General features: G+C 30.8%; 3 protein-coding genes across 5 annotated transcripts; 1 reads left to right on the top strand and 2 right to left on the bottom strand.

The window, feature by feature from the left end:
- Positions 1 to 844: 844 nt before the first annotated feature.
- LOC139517743 (uncharacterized) lies at positions 845 to 7,258 on the bottom strand. The gene is made up of 9 exons (XM_071309119.1): positions 7,031 to 7,258; positions 6,413 to 6,589; positions 5,367 to 5,454; positions 4,639 to 4,760; positions 4,063 to 4,166; positions 3,645 to 3,713; positions 2,703 to 2,867; positions 1,908 to 2,226; positions 845 to 1,569 (listed from the first exon to the last, which is right to left on the bottom strand). The coding sequence occupies exons 4-9, from the start codon at positions 4,700 to 4,702 to the stop codon at positions 1,544 to 1,546; spliced, it is 747 nt and encodes a 248-aa protein (XP_071165220.1). The 5' UTR covers positions 4,703 to 4,760; positions 5,367 to 5,454; positions 6,413 to 6,589; positions 7,031 to 7,258; the 3' UTR covers positions 845 to 1,543.
- A 149-nt stretch (positions 7,259 to 7,407) lies between these two features.
- On the bottom strand, positions 7,408 to 15,786 carry LOC139517744 (uncharacterized). 2 transcript variants are annotated; one of them, XM_071309120.1, is made up of 5 exons: positions 15,560 to 15,656; positions 9,741 to 9,874; positions 9,051 to 9,096; positions 8,242 to 8,311; positions 7,408 to 7,955 (listed from the first exon to the last, which is right to left on the bottom strand). In XM_071309120.1, exons 1-5 carry the CDS (start codon positions 15,583 to 15,585, stop codon positions 7,677 to 7,679), a joined length of 555 nt encoding a protein of 184 aa, XP_071165221.1. In that variant the 5' UTR covers positions 15,586 to 15,656; the 3' UTR covers positions 7,408 to 7,676. The 2 variants fall into 2 exon arrangements, with proteins under 2 accessions (XP_071165221.1, XP_071165222.1); XM_071309121.1 differs by lacking the exon at positions 15,560 to 15,656 and adding an exon at positions 15,700 to 15,786 and having other exon boundaries at positions 7,645 to 7,955.
- On the top strand, positions 15,700 to 21,642 carry LOC139517742 (uncharacterized). Of its 2 annotated transcripts, none has more exons than XM_071309117.1 (4): positions 15,700 to 15,848; positions 19,240 to 19,421; positions 19,853 to 19,996; positions 21,324 to 21,642. In XM_071309117.1, the coding sequence occupies exons 1-4, from the start codon at positions 15,721 to 15,723 to the stop codon at positions 21,620 to 21,622; spliced, it is 753 nt and encodes a 250-aa protein (XP_071165218.1). In that variant the 5' UTR covers positions 15,700 to 15,720; the 3' UTR covers positions 21,623 to 21,642. The 2 variants fall into 2 exon arrangements, with proteins under 2 accessions (XP_071165218.1, XP_071165219.1); XM_071309118.1 differs by lacking the exon at positions 15,700 to 15,848 and adding an exon at positions 15,855 to 16,051.
- Positions 21,643 to 25,425: the final 3,783 nt, after the last annotated feature.

The following is a 25,425-nucleotide window of genomic DNA, read 5'->3' as shown; positions in this document are numbered from 1 at the left end:
TATACGTTATTTTATGTTCTTTTATGTATGTTGTATTAGTCAACTGATGGGAAAACTAAAATTATCAGCTCTAAAGAGTCGGTTGAATGTTTTATTGCTCTTTTCTATATACTTCCAGCATTTCTTCCGGTGAAGCTTCCGAAAAATGAATCCAGTTTCTTCAACTAAAGAAGCAATACAACACAAATTCAAATGACTTATTTGTAGAATTTGTTTTGCTGATCAGATTTGCAATTAAAAGTTTCTCCCCATCTATTATAAATTTCAAGATCATAGGCAAAAATGAAAAAAAAAGGTACATTTAAGGGCAATAATTTCTAAGAGAAGTTGTTGGACAGATAAATGTGAACATTTGGTAGAGTAGAGGTCAACATTTTGTCTGTATCAGATTTTCTATATTTATACGGGTTTTCAAAATAATAGACAAAACTTGCATTATACCTCTATGTTCTAGTTTTAGCCATGTTCATTGTTGGCCATCTTGGTTGGCAAAGATGTTATCGATACCCCAATAATGATTGTGGCAAAGTTTGGATAAATTTGATCCAGTAGTTGCAGAGAACATTTTTGTAAAAACAATGAAGGACAATAGATGACTGATGCGAAGTGGTGAGCTGAATATGATTAAAAATGACATCTAAGGGCAACAACTCATATTAGAAGTCCTCTGAAACTTTTGAAATAAATAGACAGTAGGTATCTTTTGTTTTTTGTTAATTTTGATATTAGGCTGCTGTTTGATTGACATATACCCCAAATCTTCATTCATTTGTAAGTCTGTACCACAGTTTAATTTGCATTTCGTTGCAAACTCAACCTGCCATCAAAGGAAGATAAAACAATATTATATAAATTAAATTTATTATATGAAATGAGATCATTGTTGCACCAAAGTTAATCACAGAATGGCAAATATTTCTAATTCTACTCCATCACAGATTCTTTTTTATCACAGTTTTCTAAGAACATTAAATATTATATTTTACTAAAATACTAACATAAATTGGTACATGTACTATCAAATAATTGTTGTAACGAGTATCTGATGAACATATTTTCCCTGAATTATCATTCTAATGGAAACACAAATTATAATATCTGACAAATTTTATCACAGGATAATAACAGTCTTTTTTTTATATTTCATCTTTAAGAAATAGCAACATTGTTTAGAATTTTTCATATTCATATTTTATCTAACATTAGATTGACTTTTATACAATTTTATCACAAATCTGAATTTCTTTTAAATATACAATTGAAATTAACAATAACATCTATGTACATGAATACATTATAATTTAGCACTTTTCTTGTAAAATTAGCATCACTGTTGTAACCTAAAACATTATTTATATAACAATTAAAACAATTATCACTGCTACATCAAATATGCTACCCTTATAAAAAAGGCACAAAATCAACAATAAAAACATTTTATCTCTACACAAATAACTTTTAACCTAACTCTTTTTTATAACAAATTATTCAAGAGAATTGATCTCCCCTTGTTGCACTATTTCAAAAGTAGAATGTTTCAAGTTCAGAATAACATGGCTTGTATACAATCTGAAAAGATAAAAATATGAAAATATTATTATATTATAAAAAAATCTGATATATCCTCTTTGAAATATATATATATATATATAGAACTTTACCAACTTCACTAAATTTTATATGGAACATGTCTGATCAATTAAACTTTTATGAGATTGTAAGTTATTTTCTATATCATTGAAAAAGTATTTTTTTGTTGTTGCAAAAAACATCAGATGTAATTAGCAGTATTAAAAAAGTTTATATACTGGAATTAATGAATAACGATTTATACCTGAATTATTTTGATACATCAAAAAAGTTCTTGAAAGTGACTAGTAATATATATCTCCATTATTTCAACTTACCAACAGGGGTATTTTTAAGAACCTCTTTGTAATCTATATTGCACTTTGATCTCATTTTTATGGGTTTAACTGGAATATTAAGAGCTACAATGCAGCATTGTTCTTTGTTTCTATCTTTTAACTTGGACTTATTGGATGTGACAGGCTTAGTTTTGACTTCTAAAGACTTGTTTAAAGGAACAACACTGATATTTCCATCATTCACAGAATTGTTATTAGATCCGTTATTGTTGTTTATATCTTTTGGACTTGTGACAGTAGACTTTTGAGATTGTTTTGTTGATTCTGTACCTTTTTCACCATCTTTAAGAACAGATACCTGAAAAAGAACATAACATTAATTTAAAAAAATCAAATCTCATAACAAGCAGGGGAGATAATATTGTGATATAGATTTTATAAAATGTACCTAAATGTGTTGTAAAACATTTGGTTAAAAAAGAATTGAATTGAAAATGAAATTGATCTGATCAGAATAACTAAAATTTCTGATTTCTTTTATTGGTAGACTCTCTTAATTAACTCATGCAAGCTTGTTGTTAAAATATGTAATCGAAACCATTTGGAGACTGGCAAATTTTGGAAAAAAATTACAAAGCAAAGCACTATGTGCCTTTAAAATTACCCACAAAGGACTTGGAGTTAAGATTGTTTAAGCTTATATAATTAAAAACCCATAAAACCATACCTTAAATTAGTTTGTACAATTTTATTCAATTCTTTCTTCCTATAATATGACTAAAATTCACAACTAGTATCAAAATGTTGAAAAAATTCTTCACTTGAAATAAGAACCTCTTTTTCATTATTTGTCTTTTTCTCCAGAACTACTGGTTCAGGAAGGTCCACATCCTCCTCTAATGATTCACAGACAATCTCTTGCGAGTTTACTTCTCTGGACTCGTAGAACTCAAGCTCATCTTCATCAAACACGGGTAACTGGACTGATGATAGATCAAACTAAAATATATAATTATCAAAATAAGGAGATGTATAATTGCCAGAGTCTGAATGAGGAGGATGTAAGCAACCATAGTATTGAATTTACATCATATTTAATAATTGTGGTCACTTTATTGTGTCATTTTCACACATCTATGTTTAATTATGTTATGTATTATCTGCTCATCATAAAAACAAAACTTTACAAAAGTTCCTTTTTTCTACCATATTGTCATTTAATGTAAACCTTCATGTTCTAGTATGGTGTAGTGGAAATGTCATCTGACGTAGGACTTAACTGCAAACAAGTTTTGAAAAATTGTAGCCCAAATTATTATATTTTTCTTTGTGACTGTCAAATTAATATATCAATACTTTATATTTTGAATTTGGTCGATTGAACAGGTATTTATTGTGGAAATTGAGAATGTACCTGCCTCTTACTGGAAGGAAGTTAAAAACAAAAAACAAGTTTCTGACCGGATTATTTGGGGTTCATTTTAAATAGGATATATCAGAGTAATATATCTAAATTATTATTGTTATTTATCAAGAATACAAAAGCATCTTTCGGGAATATGACGGTTGCTTTCCCTTTGTTTGATGTGTTTTAGCTTTTGATATTGCCATTTGTTTGGAGACTATTCATTTTGAATTTTCCTACGAGTTTAGAATTTTTGTTATTTTTTTTGCACAAAATAAATTGTATTGCCTTCCAATTTAGATTAACTCTGTCCTTAAAATGTTCATCGTAATAAAATACAAGTATTTCGCCAAAAATTTACTGAAAAATACCTGAGGAAATTCTTTTTCTTTATTTTTATCCTTAGTTGGTGTACTAGTGAACACATGCTCCTTATCTGCCTGCAAAAAACAAGAGTAAACAGTGATATTAAATGTTCAAATAATGCATTGATTATTCAATTATTTTAGTAAAATAAGGGGAGATAACCTTAGATTTTCAACTTCTAAAAACTAAAACAGCAGTGTTTTGCTTTAAAAACTTAACTTCAATAAAACTTATCTGAATAATAAACATTCATCACTAAAGCAAAATATTCAATGTTCATTTCTGACACTTTTCTTTTGATAAAAAAAAAACAAAAAACAGAAGGGGTTATATGTCTCTTTAAAGCAAAATGGCACACACGGAATATATTTGATAATTTAAATATTCTTTTCCACTGATTTTGTTTACAAGTCTTATACTAACCTTTGGTGAAATAAAAGGTGTAATTGGAGATTCAGTTCTACACATCTTCATAAATGGTGACTTTTCTCTTGTCATTTCAATACTGTCATCTGATTTACCACAAACTAAAATTGAAAAATAATTTTTACACTGCTTAAATGATTTTTTTCAAGCTTTTATTTTGGTAAAATACTGCACAATTTGCAATTAAAACCTTTTAAAATCTGCATGATGACCTATACCAAGAGATATAAAATTTAGAAAATATACTTAATAATATATAAATAGATGTCAAAGAAAAATTAATTGGATGTCAAATTAGTTAAAATATTTGAGAGAGAATCCCTTTTTTTATTTATCATTCTGATATGAATTTACACAATTTCTTTAGTTCTAACAGTATTGCTAAATTCACTAGACTTTATGATTTATTTCTTGTCAATTTATTTATTTTTTTCTTCTGTGAAGAATGAACATAGGATGAGGAAATGAAATTCTTCACCTAAGTCTCTTTTATTTAATAGTAATTAAGCATTAACATTTATATTATTTTTAAAAGTCCTCTTTTTTATACAACATAAATAATTCTTATAATACCTTTGTTTATTGTTGACAATTCTGGTACCATATCTACAAATGCAGCATGGTCAGACAAAAACATTTTTGTAGAACTAAGTTGTTTTTCTGTAATCTTTTTCTTTTTAGGTCTGGATGGTGCCCTTAACAAAAAGAAATGAACTATCTTGTCTATGCTTGTTTAATCATATAATTGTAAAATCAAATAATGTATTAAATACAAAATATTTCTTTTGTTCACTTATCACAGGTTGTTAAAACCTCTTTTCCCTTTTCAAAATGAGCTGTTTGAATTCTTTTGTAAAATTCTTTTCGAAAGAAAAGTTTCATTTAAATTATAAGAATAAAAACTTTTACTTTTGAAACAATTAATAGGATTTTGTAGATATTAATTTCATGAAGTAGAAAACAATCTTTAAATACTAACTTGAGTAACTGTAATTTGCATACACATGCATTCTAATCCAGTGTATTTAAAATCAGCTGGTATATTTTGGGTTAACAGGAAATAAGACTAGACTTATTTTACAAACTGTTAAATAGTTCCAAAAAGGCAAAGTCAAAAGATACATATCAAGTAACTAGACATATAAGACTAAAACAAAAATCAGAAGTAATGAATAATTCTGTCCATTTTAATTAATAATTAATAATTTTGAATGAAATTAAGGAAAACAATCTAATGCTGAACTAATCAATGTACACATTTTATTTTTCTGTGTGTTTTCATTTTTAAAAAAGAATTTTACCTCAACTCTTCCAAAACTTGCAGTGCAGTTATCTGTTTAGTTGGTGTCTTTTCTGCTTTTTGCTGAATAGGTGTCTTTTCTATAATTTCTGTAAAATCAATTGGAATGTGTAGCTTCAATTTGTTTTGTTTATAAGACTTATCTTATTATGCCTTTACATATAAATAAGATATGAGAAGTCAATTCCACTCAAAGAGACAGGATTGTGTATATTAAGTAGATGTAAGTAGATTGAGCTAAATACTCAGCTTGGGTAGAATACAAATATTCCTACACTGTATAAACATACTTAAGAGTACACAAATTTAGACGGCTACCACTAATTAAAATTAACATTAACTTTAATGTATATGTGAGTGTTTTGATCTTTTGTATTACATCACTATAAGTTTTAATCTGAATAAATAATACTTTGTCTAGCTACTTGTTGAGAAATTTAACTGTGAAAGCAGTTTTCTAAATAAAAAAAATCATTTAAACGTTTGCTGATACATGTTTTTATTTAAATGATCACCATATTTACCTTTAATTTAACAACAAAAAATATATATTTTTTTCTAGAGTAATATTTTTTTTAATTTGTCAATTTTGATCTACATTATCCATTTAATTTTTGCTTAATTAACAACAATATAAAGTGTTTATTTTTTTTCCTCACTAGTTAAATGAATACTGTTTTCAGAATGAATAAGTATCTAAATACTTTAAACCAAGTTACAGAAGTGATATCTAAACTAAATATTGTTCATCAACATACCTCTAGGTTCATAGACAAACCTCTAGGTTCTCTGTCTAAATTCTTACTTCAAATGATTAGGTAAATAGTCTTAAATAATTTAACTGTTAAACAAACAACTGTCTAAGGCTACATTTACACAGATTTCACTGCTACTATAGAAAGGAAAGTGTTGTGGTTATGAGAACCATAATAGCTGTTTTATTTCTAATTCTACTTACACTGGAACTTAAGGAGTCTATTCATAAAAAATATCATTGTTTTAGTTTGTCATAGGGAAATTGTTACACAATGATGAAATATTTCTTACTTGATCTACCCTGAGAGAATCTTATTGAGGATAAATCTACAGGAAACCCACAATCTTTGATGTTCTGTGCATTTTTCTGAATCGTTGAGTTCAACTTGTGATTGAATGAAATGCCTGCCTTGTCCTTTTCTATAAATTCACATTCTGACTTCACTATAGTAGACTGAGAAGGTTTATCTATAAAAAATATAAGAAATGTTTACTCAAGACTACAAGAGAAGAATGATAACAACTACAGGTTACTATACAGCCATCAACAATGAGTTAAACATATAGCGTATTGTATAAGCTGTAAAAGGCCCTTAATATAACTAAATGTCAAAAAGAAGTACCAACAGACAGATTTAAGCTAATATAATATATAAACTGACAGCAACCATACAGATTTGGGTATAGACCATGTCTGTGTATACCTTTATATATGAAGAGTACCCTCTCCCCTCTGTCAGCCACCAGGCTTGGGACATGCACATTAAGAATGCAACAATTTTAACATGTTGCAAGTGCTCAATGAGTTTTGAATTTTTTTACTGCAAATTCCTTTCTTTCCTTGATCTTTTTCACAATTATGAGGTGAGCAAGGTATATCATTATTCTTGTATAAATACAGGTACTTACCAGGCAATTTTAGATTTCCTGTTCTGGACCTCCCATTATTTTCAACAATTTTTTTCAAAGTAGATGTGCCAGTACTATCTGCTCCAATATGAGTGGTACTGGCATTTTCAGTACAAGGTGTTGAATGCACTATTTTACTTGTTTTCTTTGAACTGGGTATGGTTGATTGCACTGTTTGAGTACCAGATTCAGTCACCCAGGTATAAGTATAGGTATATTCATCCTCATCATTTTGGAGTTATGTTTTTTTTCAAGGACATGACATTAGCCAGATGAAATTTGAGAAATAACCAGCTGGGGATAAGCACAAATATCAAGTTTCATTCAATCCCATTGAAAAAGTGCAGAAAATTCTGTAATGACAAATTTCCCTATGTGAAAAAAATTATCAAGTCTGTTTTGCTGAAAGAAAATGTCTTGACCTTTACAAATTAGAGCATAAGCACAAGGTCAAAATTTGAATTTTTCATGTATTCCTTTGGTTTCTTCCAATCTGCTTTCAAACAGATTGACAGTACATCAACAATATTTCTACCTACATACAATGTTAGGGCATAGATGTAATACCCATGCATCTATGGTTAGGGAGATATAAATTAACATACTGTGACATCAGCAAACAAAAAACCTAATAGTACATTATGTTTCAATTAGTTATTTGAACAATTATTAGTATCACAATAACCATACATGTCATTCCTTCATCCTTGCGCAGAACTTCAATACTTTCATCGCTTCCCGACCAGGAATATTTTGTCCTCTTTCTATCTTTCTGAGTTTTACTCGATTTCCCTTTGTCCTTTGATATATCCATTTGTTTTATATTTGCATTGTTCTTCATTGTGCTTTTTGCACCATGCTGTGCCATTTCTAATGAGTTCCTCTTCAATGGAGTTGACTGGTGTCCACCTTTCTTTGTGGACTTCTGAAAAACCACAAAATTGAATTTTACAATTTTTATAAGTGTAGTTTTTTCTACAGTATACTTGCAAATGAGAGGTGTTTTATTGAAGAAATTTGATTATTTTTAAGAATGAATAAGATCTATAACATTGTGTTTTTATAGGTCTGAACAGATTTTTACTTCAAAATACAAATAAGTAAATTTTTCAATTCATTTTCTTCTTGCAATATTACACATGTAGAAACAAGTATACCGAGATGACAAAAAATCGAATAGAAAGTAAAAACCAAGCATTATAAGAGATTACCAAATTTTTCTGATTACATTGTGCTGTTTTTACTGGCCTCATTATTCTTCCGCCAATCACAGGAGATTGTCTGTAAACACAATAATAACAATATTAAAATCTCATCTAGGCACAAGTACTCTGCAAGGGTAAAAAAAGCAGATGATGGATGTTTTTAAAGGATATTTTTTTACTTCAGGATGAATACTTTATTTCTGTACTAGACCAATACTTGGAAATTGATATCAATGAAGAAGTTGTAGTCTACTAATAAACATAACTTATACTTACAAAACTTGAAAATTTTGTCAGAGTAAACTGATACTTAATTTGCTTACATACTCAGTCAAGCCACTATTGAAATCACTGTGGCATCAGTTCTAAATTTTTGGTCATAAATGGTCTTTAAGCCAAGATTTGATATGAATTACATTAGTATTATTTTCAAAGCAGTCCTTTCATTGTTCTATATAGTGTTGAACTCCCTCAGGCAAAATTGACCTTAACTGTTTTTGGATGTTTTTGTTAAGATTTCTTTCATTTCATGCTTTTAAGCATGCTTGATCAAACTGATTTCTGAAGCATTTGTTGTGAGCATTGAAATAAAGTCAAACATGAGGTTTGTTTGGATGGCTTCTTGTCTTAAATATGTATGAATGTTGGTGCATTATAAAGAATACAAGTATTTTTAGTTGTTTCCCTTGGACTTTTTGCATTTTAGATAATCATTTAATTACAATATGAATCAATATGAGAAATTGAGTGGAATAGGTGAATATGATTTTTGTGACCATTGAGACTCACCAGTACACACAGAAGCTTAAACTTACCTTTTAAGCTGATTAATTCTTGGAATATCTACATCAACATTGCAATCTGTTGAAATTTAAATATAATGTCACAGTCCATGAAAATTGAAAAATACAAACATCTGAAGCTGTTGCATATTCATTACAATAACTCTTACCAACATAAACATTGCTTTTATACTAAAAAGGGACAAGTATTCCATTGTGAGAAAGATTTAGGGATTTTCCTTCCACATTAAGGGGGATTGATTGATACTATTGATACTCATTTATTTTGACATTGCACAAGGTCATGCTTTTCTCTGACTGTTAATGACATCTTTAAACTAAATCAATTAGATGAGTTCTAATCATGATACTTTAGTCTGGAAAAATATGATTTATATATTAGTTGTAGTTGGCTCTGAACTTGCTTCTAGTGACTGCAAGTACTCTTATATTTGCATTGTGTATTGTTTATATGATTTTTTGTGTTTCATAACGATCTACTGAGTTTCTCTTAAAATGGTTATACATGGATTTACACACAGACAATATTTTCAAAAATACACATCGAACTTGTCATAAAAATTTCAAAATTGTATACATATATCAAACATTCTCTTTTACTCATATTAATATATACGTAACATTTACCTAGAGATCCAACAATAAAGTTTCTTCTTTAGGAAGTTAGGATAGGCACAGAAATGTTAACTAATTTGGCTTTACCTTCATCACTTTCAGATTCAGATGCTTCGAATATGGTGTCATCTTTTTCCTGTATAGCAACAGATTTTGGTCTGCTTTTAGAGTATGTTTTGATTTGGTTCATTAGATGTTCAGCATTTCTCAACTTGCTTATCCTTGGAAAAAATAAAATATATACCTGAACTTAAAAGGGCACTAGCTACGAGATATATAAAAAATCTAAAGTTTGATTTTTTTCTGTTCAATCAATAATGAAAGTAAAATAGTGAAATAACAATTCGCTTTTTGCAGCTAAAAAGGTTCAATTTTGTCAAATTACGGTAAGAAACATTGATAATTAGTGATTCACTTGCAAGTGAATGAGTAGACCTCTTTAAATCCGTATTCATGTGAACTTCAATTCAACCCCTAGCTGAAAATTGACAACGCATGCATTGTACGTGTACTGGTTATTTAAAGAAAAAGAATGTCAACAATGAAAGTTAAACTATGGTAAATCATTTGATTACTAATTCGATGCACATAAAATCATTCTTATACGGTTAAAAACAATGAGAAACATCTATTTTTAATCTATAAAATAAAATCAAACAGACCTATAAAAATCCAATTGCATGTGTTGCTTTAATCTATTCATATCTTTATTTATGTTTACATCGCTTATATGGTCATCTGAGGTCAAATCGGTAGTTAATTAGATGGCATCTGGACTAAAATACACACGAAACGAACCTATATATTACAGAGCTCCAGATAAGAATTCACAAATTGGGTTTTTTACCCACCATTTTCTTATACAATTGGGTGATAAAGTTTTTTAATTGCATTATCAATTCATATTCACCCCTCATGTTAATATCAAATTGGGTTTTTCACCACCAAGCTCCTTAATGTATTGGGTTTTTTCATCAACACAATATTGAATATTTAAGGAATATCAACCTAAGATTTTTTTCCATCTTAAATATGTTTCTTTCTTTGTTAAGCTGTTTTACTTGGTTTAGGGTTAGGGTTATTTGCTAGCTGTTTCATTTGGTTTATTCATTGAGGAGCAATTGTAGGTTTAATTTGTGTTCCGTTTCAAACCTTCTGCCAGTTTTGTATTTTCTCATATAAACTGATACAAAACGGATATGTGTATTCACAGGCACTCGTCTTATACCTTTATATAATAAATTCTGAGACCAGTGCCTGTGTGTGTATTATTCATTAATTAACCGTAAAATGAAAAAAAAATAGTATATAAACTCTAATTATACTTGAATGTTTTTGTTTTATTCCAATTTTCATAAATCTGGGTTTAGTTGTCTTTTATTAGAACCTTTGGTTTCTGATGCTTTATCATGTCATAATTGATTTGGCCTTTCACTTTTTCCAACTGATTTCGTTTTTGAGGAAACCCAGCGATGTTCTCGTTAAGATACACACACACGCCCGTGTGTTCGATGGACGCTTCCTTAAAACACTGACTGAGTCTTGTTATCATCATAACTTTCCCTCAGCTTTTCAAAAGAAGCAGAAAACATGCTTCTATTCTGTTCAATATTTTTACCGGACATTCACTTTCGTTTTAATTCAATGTATGTTATGATAAATCCCGAGCAATGCGAAAAAAATTTGACTACATGACACACGCTAATTGGATAAACGCCGAGAAGATCGAAATGTTTTCAAAAACACGTGTACCTATTGAGCAACGGAAAACTCTAACAGGGATCCATTTCAGTTACTTGATGCAGGGATCTATTTTTAGAAAGAAAGGAAATTTCCAATTATAAATATTATAAAAATAGTTTACGCGACGACTGTAAACAGATAAGGGTAAATAACGCAAACGGTAGCCAATAAAAGGGTTGAGAACTCATGGTTTTGGAATATAATTGGGTTTTCCTTTGAATTAATTGGGTTATTGAACCCTGCAATGTGCAATTACATTGGGTTTTTTATTATTTGTATTGCGTGATCACGTAAATACGCAGCTTATCTGGAGCTCTGATATTATCTACCCAATGCTCTGTAAACTGTTTATTTTAGACTTTTGATAGTTTGAATAAATGTTTTACATTGTTATAAATCAAATATGAGAATTTGAGTCAAATCGGTGACCATGAATTTGACAGCTAGTGCCCCTTTAAAGTTTACAAGTATTCAAGTACGTGTAATGTAAGGATTTATTCAATTATTTTTTTAAACAAATGTCATGAAATTTACAAAATACACTAATTGAATGATTTTTGTTGGTGTTTCACAGCAATTAATACACTTTTAAACTATATCATGGTGGCAAGCTTTTTAAGGTGGAGGAAGCTGGAATCCCATGGAGAAAACCAGAACCCTTCAGCAGCAGAACTGGCAATGGTTGTAAACTAAGAATGAAGTATTTTTCTACCTAGCTATGGTTTGATCTCACAACCCTCATGGTCAACTTGCTAGTGACCACTATAGATGAACTACTGAAGACAACAGGTATTCGTTATTCTTGAATATTATTAATTGGATCATTTGATAAATATTGGCTATAACCTGATTACAGCATTGATGGACTATACATTGTAACCTTCGAACTTCCTAGTCCTACATTAGATTCAATTTAGAGTAGGATCAGATTCTGAGTCGTATAAAAAAAATAGATCATAATATATTTCCATACACCAAATATAGTTCACCTTCGGCATATTATTTTTATTACCTGTTGGTGACCCTCTGCTGTTGTTTTTTATTTGGGCGGGTTGTTGTCTCTTTGACACATTCCCCATTTCCATTCTCAATTTTATATATTAGATAAAAAGACCAAAACTTAAAAAACTTAACTTTGACCACTGAACCATGAAAATGAGGTCAAGGTCAGATGACATCTGCTCACTAGACATGCACACCTTACAATCATTCCATACAACTAATATAGTAGACCTATTGCATAAAGTATGAGAAAAACACCAAAACACAAAAACTTAACTATAACCACTGAACCATGAAAATGAGGTCAAGGTCAGATGACACCTGCCAGTTGGACATGTACACCTTCCATACACCAAATATACTAGCCCTATTGCTTATAGTATCTGAGATATGGACTTGACCACCAAAACTTAACCTTGTTCACTGATCCATGAAATGAGGTTGAGGTCAAGTGAAAACTTACAGGCATGAGGACCTTGCAAGGTACGCACATACCAAATATAGTTATCCTATTACTTATAATAAGAGAGAATTCAACATTATAAAAATTCTGAACTTTTTTTTCAAGTGGTCACTGAACCATGAAAATGAGGTCAAGGACATTGGACATGTAACTGACAGAAACTTCGTTACATGAGGCATCTATATACAAAGTATGAAGCATCCAGGTCTTTCACCTTCTAAAATATAAACCTTTTTAAGAAGTTAGCTAACGCCGCCGCAGGATCACTATCCCTATGTCGAGCTTTCTGCAACAAAAGTTGCAGGCTCGACAAAAATTATGTCAAAAATCTTGTCCAGTGGCAGATCCAGAAAATTTTCATAAGAGGGGACCAATCCAGTCATGCGTCAGTGGTTCCCTATTAATTCAATCAAATTTTTCCCACCAAAAAAAGGGGGAGGGGATAAATCGCCTCTGTTGTCAATCTGAATGAATGTTCTATATTAATAGACAATAGACAATATTTTATTCGCACAAACACATTTACATTAAATGGTTATGGCATACAAAATTAGACAATAAACTGACAATAGTTAAATTGATTATAATTATATTAGAGTGACAGTGGTATTCACAGCGAAGAAGAAAAAGGCTATAAATATCAACAGTTAACACATTGTTAATGAACAGAACAGAACATATTTTATTTCCAATTAAGGGCCCACAAGGGGCATACAGAGCATACATGAATAAGGCAAAAGAATATTGATTTGCATAGATACATAGATACAAACAATTTTTTACATACAGTTACAATACAATTACTAACTCATATTCACTTTAATAAATTTACCAACAGCATTAAGGACCTGATTGTCTTCACAGTTTAATAAATAAATAAATTTATGCTGATTATCAAGTATAGAAAAATTCGGAATTCTTTGGCAAACAAAGTCAAAGAGAGCATCTCTATCCGATTTAAAATTTTCACAGTTAGTTAAAAAATGGATTTCATCTTCAACACAGCCAGAGGAGCATTTTTTGCAAATTCTTTCATTTCGTGGAATATTTGAAAAACGACCAACTTCAATTTGAAGCTTATGAGCAGAAATACGTAATTTGCATATAGATCTTCTAAAATCAAAGTTCTTAATTAAAGAGAGATAATTTTCATAACCAAAATTCTGCTTAAATTTCACATAATTAAACAGTTTTCCATCAGAAGCTTTATTTTGGCTAGCATACCAATTGCTAATATATTTAGTGTGAATTAATTTACTAGATATGTTCAAAAATTTATATTGTCCGAAATGTTTTACTTCTTGTTTAATTTCAAAAACTTCTAACACTTTTTTAACAAATGAGAACCAAGAAGTTATGTTAGATTTGTGAAGCTCTTGGCTGCATTTATAAGCATCTTTCAATAGACTGAATTCAGTTGTAAGATTTTCAAATCTATACCAGTATTTTACAATTGACTTTACAATATCATAATGTAAGGGGAAACGTCCCAGTTCTGATAATACAGCAAAATTGACACTCCTTTTGTGTACACCAAGTATAAATTTAGAAAATTTAAGATGGAGATTCTCACACTTAAGATTTTTAAAAACATTTTCAAGATTGAATGAGGAAGACTGTAATTTATTACAAGACACATTATAACCTCCCCATACCTCTGAATTATATAACAGAATGGGTTTTAGGGTATGATCAAAAATATGAACACAAGATTTTATTCCAGGAGACAAATTGATAAAATCCTTTCTAAGTTTATAGTAGGCTTTAAGAGCCTTATTATAAAGTTCAGTTTTAGCTAGATGAAAACTTCCAGATGCAGTAAAGTGAACACCTAAATATTTGTAATGAGCGACACAGTCAATCAAGTTATTCTGCAGTCGAAAATTTTCCTGAATTTTCCTTCCAGCCTTATTAAAAATTATGACTTTAGTCTTTCTAATATTAACTTTCAGGCACCAGTCAGCACAATATTTTTCTAGCTGATCAAGTCTACTTTGAAGCCCTGTGGCTGATGTTGACATAATCACAATATCATCCGCATACATCAAACAATTTAATTTCTCTGAGTGCAGGGAAACTGCATCCAGACAGGAGTCAAGATAGGATGGGAAGTCATTTATAAAAATTTTAAATAATGAAGGACTCAAGTTGTCTCCTTGTCTTACACCTAATTTAATGCTAAAAGGGTCAGTGAGAGAAGCTCCAACTCTTACACATGCTTTACTATTATTATACATATCTGATATAATATTTTAAAATAAAGTACCAACTTTCATATTAATAAGCTTCAGTTTAAGACCTATATGAATTACACTGTCGAATGCTTTGCGAAAGTCTACAAAACAAGTATATAGTCTACCCTCTTTACTGTGACAGTATTTGTCTATCAGTGTTTTCAAAATAAATATATGATCTGAAGTTCTGGCATTTTTTGTAAAGCCAATCTGAGAATTATGAATTAAGTTGTTTTGGTACAAAAATTTGTCAAGTCTTGTATTCAAAATATTGTTAAAAAGTTTACCAAAGTTTTAAGTTAATGTTCATGAATTAATCATTGTAATTTTTGTAAAAAGTAGAATCAAGGATTTTCATAGTAATGATCACTATAGTATACCATTCCTAGGGACTTGATAAAAACAATGACTAGCCACCAATTAATCACCAATATATCAAACACACCGACCTTCTCTTTTTTTACCTAGATAAACAGATGAAATGGGACATAAACTTTTGAACTGATTGAGTGATTAAAATTCTCGACCTAGGGACTATAATGTATGTTTGGTGTGCAGTGCGTGTATCCAAATATCTAAAAGAAGAAAAAGTTCAATAAGACACCTTAGATTCTGTTCGAGTAGAATGATTTATTGCCGTCACAGTTTAGAAAACCTTCTCTCATTGGTCAATTTTTTATCAAAGGATGTTAACGTATCCTTGATTGGACTTCTACAAAACTTGCAGACGAATTCCGAACACGTGCTCAAAAGGTAAACAAATAGTTGAGCCCGCAAATGTATTCGAAACAGAGTCACAGGGAATGTTAACTGGAATTTTAACTTCATCATATTCAGCATTATTGCTGACCTTCTTGTCTGGTTTTTCAGTTGAAGAAACAATCCTGATTTATACACCGTTAATGGTTTTATTTTACGGACTATTGTTTTTGTCATTGTTTTTAACAGTTGTTTGGGTTAGTAAAAGTTCTAAAATAGACAAATTCATGTTAGAACCTGTGTTGTTGCTGACACACTAGAAGTGTCTTTTTAATTTCCACTGAAAGAACAATACTTATTAGGGGTCCATTGAATCAACATATAAAATTAACTCTTCAAGTGACAATTATTAAGCCTCCTCATCGTGGGTTTTTGTCAAGCCTGCAACTTTTGTTGCAGAAAGCTCAACATAGGGATAGTGATCCGGCGGCGGCTACGGCGGCGGCGTTAGCTAACTTCTTGAAAGCTTTATATACACCTTATCGCTATTTGTCCGCCATTACTGGACATCACACAGGTTCCCGTAAAATTTTGACGTCATAATTCAAAATATCTGACGCCACAATGGAAAAGTGATTGTTGTATGACGCCAATAGTTCAAGCGGAACAGATTCTCGGGTCAAGCGGGAATAGCGATAAGGTGTATTTTAGAAGGTGGAAGACCTGGATGCTTCATACTTTGTATATAGATGCCTCATGTTACGAAGTTTCCGTCAGTCACATGTCCAATGTCCTTGACCTCATTTTCATGATTCAGTGACCACTTGAAAAAAAAGTTCAAATTTTTTGTAATGTTGAATTCTCTCTTATTATAAGTAATAGGATAACTATATTTGATATGTGCGTACCTTGCAAGGTCCTCATGTCTGTCAGACAGTTTTCACTTGACCTCGACCTCATTTCATGGATCAGTGAACAAGGTTAAGTTTTGGTGGTCAAGTCCATATCTCAGATACTATAAGCAATAGGGCTAGTATATTCGGTGTATGGAAGGACTGTAAGGTGTACATGTCCAACTGGCAGGTGTCATCTGACCTTGACCTCATTTTCATGGTTCAGTGGTTATAGTTAAATATTTGTGTTTTGGTCTGTTGTTCTCATACTATATGCAATAGGTCTACTATATTTGTTGTATGGAATGATTGTAAGGTGTACATGTCTAGCGGGCAGATGTCATGTGACCTTGACCTCATTTTCATGGTTCAGTGGTCAAAGTTAAGTTTTTGAGTTTTGGTCTTTTTATCTAATACTATATGCCATAGGTCAACTATATTTGGTGTATGGAAATATTTAATGATCTTTATGTCAGTCGCGCAGGTTTTCTTTGACCGTGACCTCATTTTCACGGTTCATTGCACAGTGTTAAGTTTTTGTGTTTTGGTCTATTTTTCTTAAACTATAAGTAATAGGATAACTATATATGTTGTATAGAAGCATTGTTAGCTGTACATGTCTGCCTGGCATGGTTCATCTGACCTTGACCTCATTTTCAAGGTTCATTGGTCTTTGTTTAGTTATCTTGGTTAATGTTAAGTTTATGGTACAGTTGTTATAAAGCTTAGCTTTTTACTTAGGACTATCAACATAATATCAATGATTAGTATAGAAGGCGAGACATTTCAGCGTGTGCACTCTTGTTTAATTATGTGAGTATTTGGACGTTTATTGTTATTATTTGATTACCAGACCAAAAATTTCATGATTATGGCAAATCAAATCAAATGAAACCAAATATTTTATTATAGTCTCACTTCTCTACATGAACAATACAAACATGAATACAATATATATACAGCATGTTTTAATTAAAAGTACAAAACAATCTTATAAACATTCGAGAGCCACTCTCAAAAGAGTTATGAGAGAATTTTACATAAAAATGAACAAATCGATAAAAATAAAAATATATATATATAAAACATTCTTCCTCTGAATTGATATATCATGGTAGATTTGGGCAGAATAAAAGCACAAATTTTCCTTTGTAAATAAAAATAAAAAAATTTCATTATCATTTAAGTTAGTCCAAATAATTATGATGTCTGGCAAGGCTATTTTAATTTTTTTCTTGGAGGCCTTCCTACGACGGCGTCCCAGAAAAAAATAAAATAGCCTTGCCAGATGTCATAATTATTTGGACTACATTTAAGTCTAAAAACACTATTCAATGAAACTGCTCTAGTAAAAACCTCTAGTTTGCATGTGAATATAAAGGGCATTTGAGTAAAGCATGTTTCTCATCTTCAATGAGTTTCTGTTGCATACATGAATCATTAAAACAAAATCTATTTTCATATAAAACCCCTTCATATCTGCCTGTTTTTAAATGACGCCACACCACATAGAAATTTTGAAAAGGAGCTTTTATATTTTCCTGGCATATGAATACTTAAATAATGTTCTTTATTATGTTCTTGTTTAAATAATCTATAGGTACGCAGTCAAATGAATAAGGATTGAATAAGGTCGAATTGTTCACTTGCAGGTGAATAATTCATTAGCAATGTTATTAGCTTATTTTGACAAAGTTGAACCAAACGTGCTGCTAAAAGCAAATTATTATTTCACTTTCATCAATGATTGAAAGAAAATAATCATATTTTAATTTTTTGTTATATCTCGTAGCCACAAAATGTAATGCCCTATTAAAATCTTATATTAACATTACAACGTAATTTAAAACAAACATTGACAAGGTTCCCAATCAGCACATGAGGTTTAGAAGATACCAGGGGTGAAATTTGAAACCATAGATGATAAAAAATAAGACAACATAGTTAAATACAGAAAAAGAATTCAAACAATGAAAACACAAACAGCAGTTCACACAGCCATGTACAAAATCATGTTGAGATGATTCATGCAATCCTTCGCTCTGGATGAAGATATGTTTTTAAAAGCATACTAGATTTGTCATGATAACTTTTATGGTCACGATTTTTAAAATTTGATTATTAAAGTCATATAATACTGACCAGCAAACTTATATGAAGGTCGAGTTAAATTAGAATTAATTTATCATGAGATGTTTTAAGAATTCTCAATTTGTAAAATTTACTCTTAGACAAAATTTGGAAATTTTCAATAATGAATTGAAAAACATCAATCGTTAAAAAGGGCTTTACCTTCATGTAACCAATCATGGGTTAAAATTTATTATTGTCAGATGTGTTTTAAGATTGATTAGTGTAACACCTCTTTCAGCACTATTGTCAGTATTGTGCTATTTTGTGGTGGTAAGTTTTTGAGTAAAATAGAGTGGCTGGAGAGGACCATGATCTTCTGTAGGAAAATTCTAGTCCATTTAGATTAGATTTGAGCACACCTGCGACATCCAGATTCCAACTCAAAATCTCAGTAATTCAATTTATTTATTCATTTGCAGGGTCTTGTTCATTAAAAAAAGATGTTCACCAGTAACAATGTATCGGCTTGAAGGATCACAAGAACAATCTGTTCCACAGACACCACCAATATTCCATGAACTGCCTGACAGAAGTACTTATGACTCACCATTTGCTACAGTTCCAGATTACAGTGATTTTAGTTTGAGTCAAGGAAGCCAAGGTACAAGTTTTAATTTACAGATTCAATAGTACAAAAGTTACCGGTGTATTATTAAAGCCAAGCTTAATAGGATTAGTTGTATACCAGTTTATGTGAAACAATATTAACAGTTAGATGGCCAATGTATACTATTTCAATGATCTGTCAAGTTTGATCACAATTATTTTACAGTAAAAAGAAATAAATTTAAATGGTAACAAAACACAAAATGTAATTTTCTTGCCAGTCTTCAAACACACATACCTAAACCCCTAATAGGTCAGTGGCAAGTTGTAAAAAACTGGTTTTCAGGCAAGTAATAGGAGTATGCTAAAATGTTTTTTGTGATGAATGTACTTCTAGCTATGATCCACTATAGCATCCTCTAGTTATTGCAAGTAATAAAAGGTTACATTTTCACTATATTATATTTCAATATATGTATTTTTTAGACAGTCAAGAAGCAAATGTTCCAGGAACACCAGTCATTCAGTCAACTCTTCACAGTTTTCCTACACCCATCACACCAGTGAATTTGAACAGGAGACCACATCATTATGAAACACCTTTGCTTGAAATTGTCCTGCTTAGATCAGGTACTTTACATAGGTTTGTTATCAGCAATTACTAGTGTGTAAACATTTTGTATATGCAAGGGAAATAACTCATATTTTTAAACAACAGTATACAGAGTTTTTAAGTGTGACTATAGCACATTGTTCATTGTACTATAAATTATATTGGTCCAAACTAATGAAAGAAGCTTATTGGCTAATAAGACTTAGTTGCCAGCATTTAGGAGAGAAATATGAGAACATATCATAAATTGTTGTAAATGATAATTATATTTCCTGCAAGTGATTTTTTTTTTTGTAAAACAATTTGTGAAACATAAATCTACAATGACTGTATATTAAGAAAACTGATTAACTTTTAATTTTCTAACATAGCTGTAAGAATGTATACTGCAATTGGCTTGTAAATGTGTATGTTATTCATATATATTCATTTATTCATATGATGAAGACAAGGGTTATGTTCTTCTCATATATTATATGATAGTATGATACTAAACCACTAACGGGAGGGATTGTGCCTGATTTTCATATGATGAAGACATAATCTTTCAATCAGTTTAATTGAGGTCTGGAGCTGGCATGTCAGTTAACTGCTAGTAGTCTGTTGTTATTTTGTTTATTTTGTTTTGTTACATCTTCTGACATCGGACTTGGACTTCTCTTGAACTGAATTTTAATGTGTGTATTGTTATGCATTTACTTTTCTACATTGGCTAGAGGTATAGGGGGAGGGTTGAGATCTCATAAACATGTTTAACCGATCTGCAATTTTGCGCCTGTCCCAATTCAGGAGCCTCTGGACTTTGTTAGTCTTGTATTATTTTAAATTTTAGTTTCTTGTGTATAATTTGGAGTTTAGTATGGCGTTCATCATCACTGAACTAGTATATATATATTTGTTTAGGGGCCAGATAAAGGACGCCTCTGTGTGCGGGAATTTCTCTTTTATTTTTTATGAGGTAACTTAAAAAAAAAAAGAATTGGTAGTCTATTATTACAAATATCACCTCTTCCATTATTACTTGATAAAAATCATATTATAAAATCAGTTATCAAAAGTGGAAAAGTATAAAATGTGAGAATTGAAGTGTCTGAGATATGACCTTAGATGTTAAAAACAATGAAAATGGAAAAAAAACTAAAATATAGGTCAATGAGTGAGACCACTTTTTCACAGAAGATTGTTATACTCTGTTGAATCGTTAAATGCACCCTTACACCAAAACTCAACCGAAATAAGGAATTTAATAAGTTAATAAAGCATACTGATCAAACTGTGTAGGTCAGATGTGACTTTTCTGGAAGTTTATTATTGTTAAAATTTGCTTCTCATCTCTCTTTTCAGCAAGAAAGCATACCATCACAGGTTCAGAGCAGAGTCTAAGGCCAAATGATAGTCCAGGAACACCACAGCTTGAACAGACTGTGCCATGCACACCTAAGAAAAATGTAGTTGTAATAAATCCTTATAGCAATATAAGATTATCACCTGTGATGTCACCATGCACACCTAAACAAAATGTAGTTGTAATGAATCCTTCAAGCAACATACATGTAAGATTATCACCTGTGGTGTCACCAACACCAAACAAATGTGAAAACCTCAATATTTTTAATGATGATGATGAAATCTTCTTGAAATAAAGTAGTAAATTTTATTTTTATTGATGTTATATTTTATTTGTAGCCTTCAAAATTGAAATTTAACTCAATAATTTAGATGATGCAACTAAAGCATAATGCGGTGTTATATTTTGCATGGTCAAAATTAGCTTTCTTTTTTAACTTCGATATAATAGCTACCTAGTTGTGTCAAGGGAAACAAAGAGATAATGGAGAAAAGACACAATCCTTATTAAAAAAAATAGAAGGTGGTATATAAGATATCAATAACATGTTTCTCTTTATGTATACATTAATAAATTATTAAACTTAACATGTTTTTAATCAATTCATAGATAAGATATGTGTAGACTTTCAATGATGAAGTAATTGCATCTCAATTTCAATCAATTGGTGTGTTAAGTGATTTTCCTGAAATATAATTCACGGTTCCACCACATTCTTTAGGTGCCTGTCCCAAGTTATAAGGCTAAATTCAGGGGTTGTCGTTTGTTGCAGTATATCACATTTGTTTTTTCCTTTATTGTTTAGTACAAAGTTAGTTTTCTTGTTTGAATTGTTTAACATTTGTCAATTCAGGGCCTTTTATAGCTCACTATACAGTATATGTTTTGCATATTGTTGAAGGCTGTACAGTGACCTATAGTTGTCAACCTCTATGCTTTCAGTCTCTGTTGTCTCCTTAGCAATCATACCACATTTTCTAAAATTACATATTGTATTGCCTGTATGGTCTCTTTCTGTGAGGTTTTCTACCTAATTTTCAATTTTTGTCTTACCGGTAATTTAAAAATACTTGTGCTTCTTAAGGATGTACTTAGGTGAGGTTAGGTGAAAATTAATAAATTAAGATACTATAAGCTGTTAGAGCATCCATTAAGGATAAAAGTATGCTAAAAATATTGATTGATCATGGAGCCTCTTTTCGAGATATTTGATTTTTAACCGGATTTTTGTGACAAAAATGTCGGTTATTGATTTGGGGATGTACGGCGGGCGGGCGGGCAGCAATCAAATGTTGTCCATGCATTAACTCATGAACTGTTCAACCAAAGCTTTTAAAATTGTAATATGTTATTACTGACAACTATACGAAGGTCAAGTTCAATAATGGCGATTTTGACCTTTACCGTTCAGGAGTTATGGTTCTTGAAAGATTGAAAAATGGAGTTTCCAGTTGTGTCCGTGCATTTACGCATGAACGAACTGTTCTACCAAAGCTTCCCAAATTTTAATATGTTGTTACTAATGACAGAATGGAGGTCAAGTTCAATAATGACGATTTTGACTTTTACCGTTCAGGAGTTATGGTTCTTGAAAGATTGAAAAATGGAGTTTCCAGTCGTGTCCGTGCATTTATGCATGAACTGTTCTACCAAAGCTTCCGAAATTTTAATATTCTGTTACTGATGACAAAATGGAGGTCAAGTTCAATAATGACGATTTTAACTTTTACCGTTCAGGAGTTATGGTTCTTGAAAGATTGAAAAATGGTGTTTCCCGTCGGGTCCATGCATTTTCTCATGAACCATTCAACCAAAGCTTTTGAAATTTTAATATGTTGTTACTGATGACAAAATAGAGGTCAAGTTCAATAATGACGATTTTGACTTTTACCGTTCAGGAGTCATGGTTCTTGAAAGATCGTAAAATGGCGTTTCCATTCACGTTGTTGCATTTATTCATGAACCATTTAATCTAAGCTTTTCAAATTTTAATATGTTGATACTGATGACAAAATGGAGGTCAAATTTGATATTGACGATTTTCACTTTCACCATTCATCAGTAATGGTTGTTGTGATATTTCCAGGACACAAATAAATGTTAATAAATCTGGTTTGCTGTCGTTGTGACAGCCTCTTGTTTTAAATATGGCGGGAAAAGGCTGGCTTATAGTAAGTCTTATGTTAAAAGATGAATAGGTGTTATGGGGCAAAATATTTTACATCGAGGAGTCCGAACATTTGTCACTTATTCCAAAACCTCACCCAAGTACATCCTTAAATAAGAAATACCAATGCAGGTTCAAGTGCCTACCAACTACTGTGGATTTACTATTTTTATTTGGATTATGGATTTCTAGAGTAAAGATAAACCAAGAGTATAAAATTTCAACTAAGTACAAATTTACTTTGACCTATAATTGTTAACTTATTATACATTATGACTTCGATGAAGAGTTGTCGCATTAGCACTAATACCACATATTCTTATTTATAGTAAATCTAAACCATGCATAAGTTTCTAATGTAAATACACCGGCATACCAAATATCATTTACCTAAGAACAAACTGATACATTTTTTTGTACCTTGTTGATGCTTCCCACACATACACTGCCTAAACTATTCAGACTTGATTTATTTAGTCTATGGTTGTTCATGAAATCAGCATTTTGTGCAAGTCTCAGCTCCATGGATTATGCACAAACGACAAAGAGGATGTATTAAAATCAGTTTCGTCCAAATCCAAACTCATTGTTGAAGGCCATATGGTGACCTGTAGTTGCTAACCTTCTATGTCATATCTTCTCCATGGTAATGAGACATGCTAATGCTTTTAAATACCACTGCATACTAAATATCATTGACTTACCATTAGACTATCTATTTATCTTTTAAAAATTAAACCTAAACACAATAGGATTGGATAAATGGGAGAAATTTTGCCATTGCAAAACATCTTCTACAGAACACTCGGAAATGTTGCAAGGGTTCTTTTTCTTGCAGAGTGTGTCACTATCTCTACACTGGCAATCTGAATTTAATGTGCCTATTTATAATTCCCACACAGCTAAATTAATGCCACACTTAAGCAAGGGTTTGAATGCCAGACTTGAGAAGTCCAAAGGGATGACCATATTTCTAAATCTGTCAACTGTTGAATATTTTGAGAAAAGATATACACAGTTGTACAGGTCAAACAGACAAGTAATAATGTACACTAGTAGGCATAGCTTCATCATGATCAAACAAGACAATGAAGAACAAACTACCAGTACTTGTATATTTTAAAAATTTAATATTAACTAAACATAAATGTGTATATGAAAAATGTTGCTAAAAGAACAATGATCTGAGACAACTACCTCAATGGACGGATAATTCACATGATTTTATTTCATTGCATTTGTAAGTTAAAAAAATTGATTTAGTACTATTCTTTTTCTGCTTATATCAAGTTGTGCACTAAAATAAATAAATGGACGGATTTAATTTCTACACAACATCAGTAGCAAAAACTTACTTTCTTAAAGAAGATCATTTTACCAAGGCGACTAATTATCAGTAATCCAAAGGTAATACATGAATGATTAAGTGAGGATGAAGACATAAAATTCATAATTTGATGTATGGAAATTTTTCCTGAAACTTGCCTTCCAGAGAAATACACATACATCTAAAATACATGTTTTGTTAAAGTCACTAGAAGCTTTTGCCTTGATGTTAAAAAGTTATGGCCACCCTTAATGCATGATATTGAACACATCATATTTAACAAATAACAGCTTCATTAAAAACTACTTTTTATCATGTTTTATTCCAATATCAGGCCTGAACACATTTGATATTCATGTTTTTTCACATCAAAATGTAGATTGGAGATAACTTAATGTACTTAAGCAGGACAAAATATTCTACTGTAACAAATATATGCAGTCATACTGAGCATAACTTTGTATTCTCCATTATTTGATACTGGAAGTTGGACCTCTTTGAATCATATTCATTTTCTAGTTATTTAAATGTTGAAATTTAACTAATGTTTTATAATATCATATAAAATCATACCCTCACACAATAATATATGTATCTTAAAAGC

Source organism: Mytilus edulis, chromosome 3, assembly GCF_963676685.1.
Source record: "Mytilus edulis chromosome 3, xbMytEdul2.2, whole genome shotgun sequence".
Lineage (NCBI taxonomy): Eukaryota > Metazoa > Mollusca > Bivalvia > Mytilida > Mytilidae > Mytilus > Mytilus edulis.
Note: the sequence above shows the minus strand (reverse complement) of the source record. Positions and strands in the feature narration are given on the sequence as shown.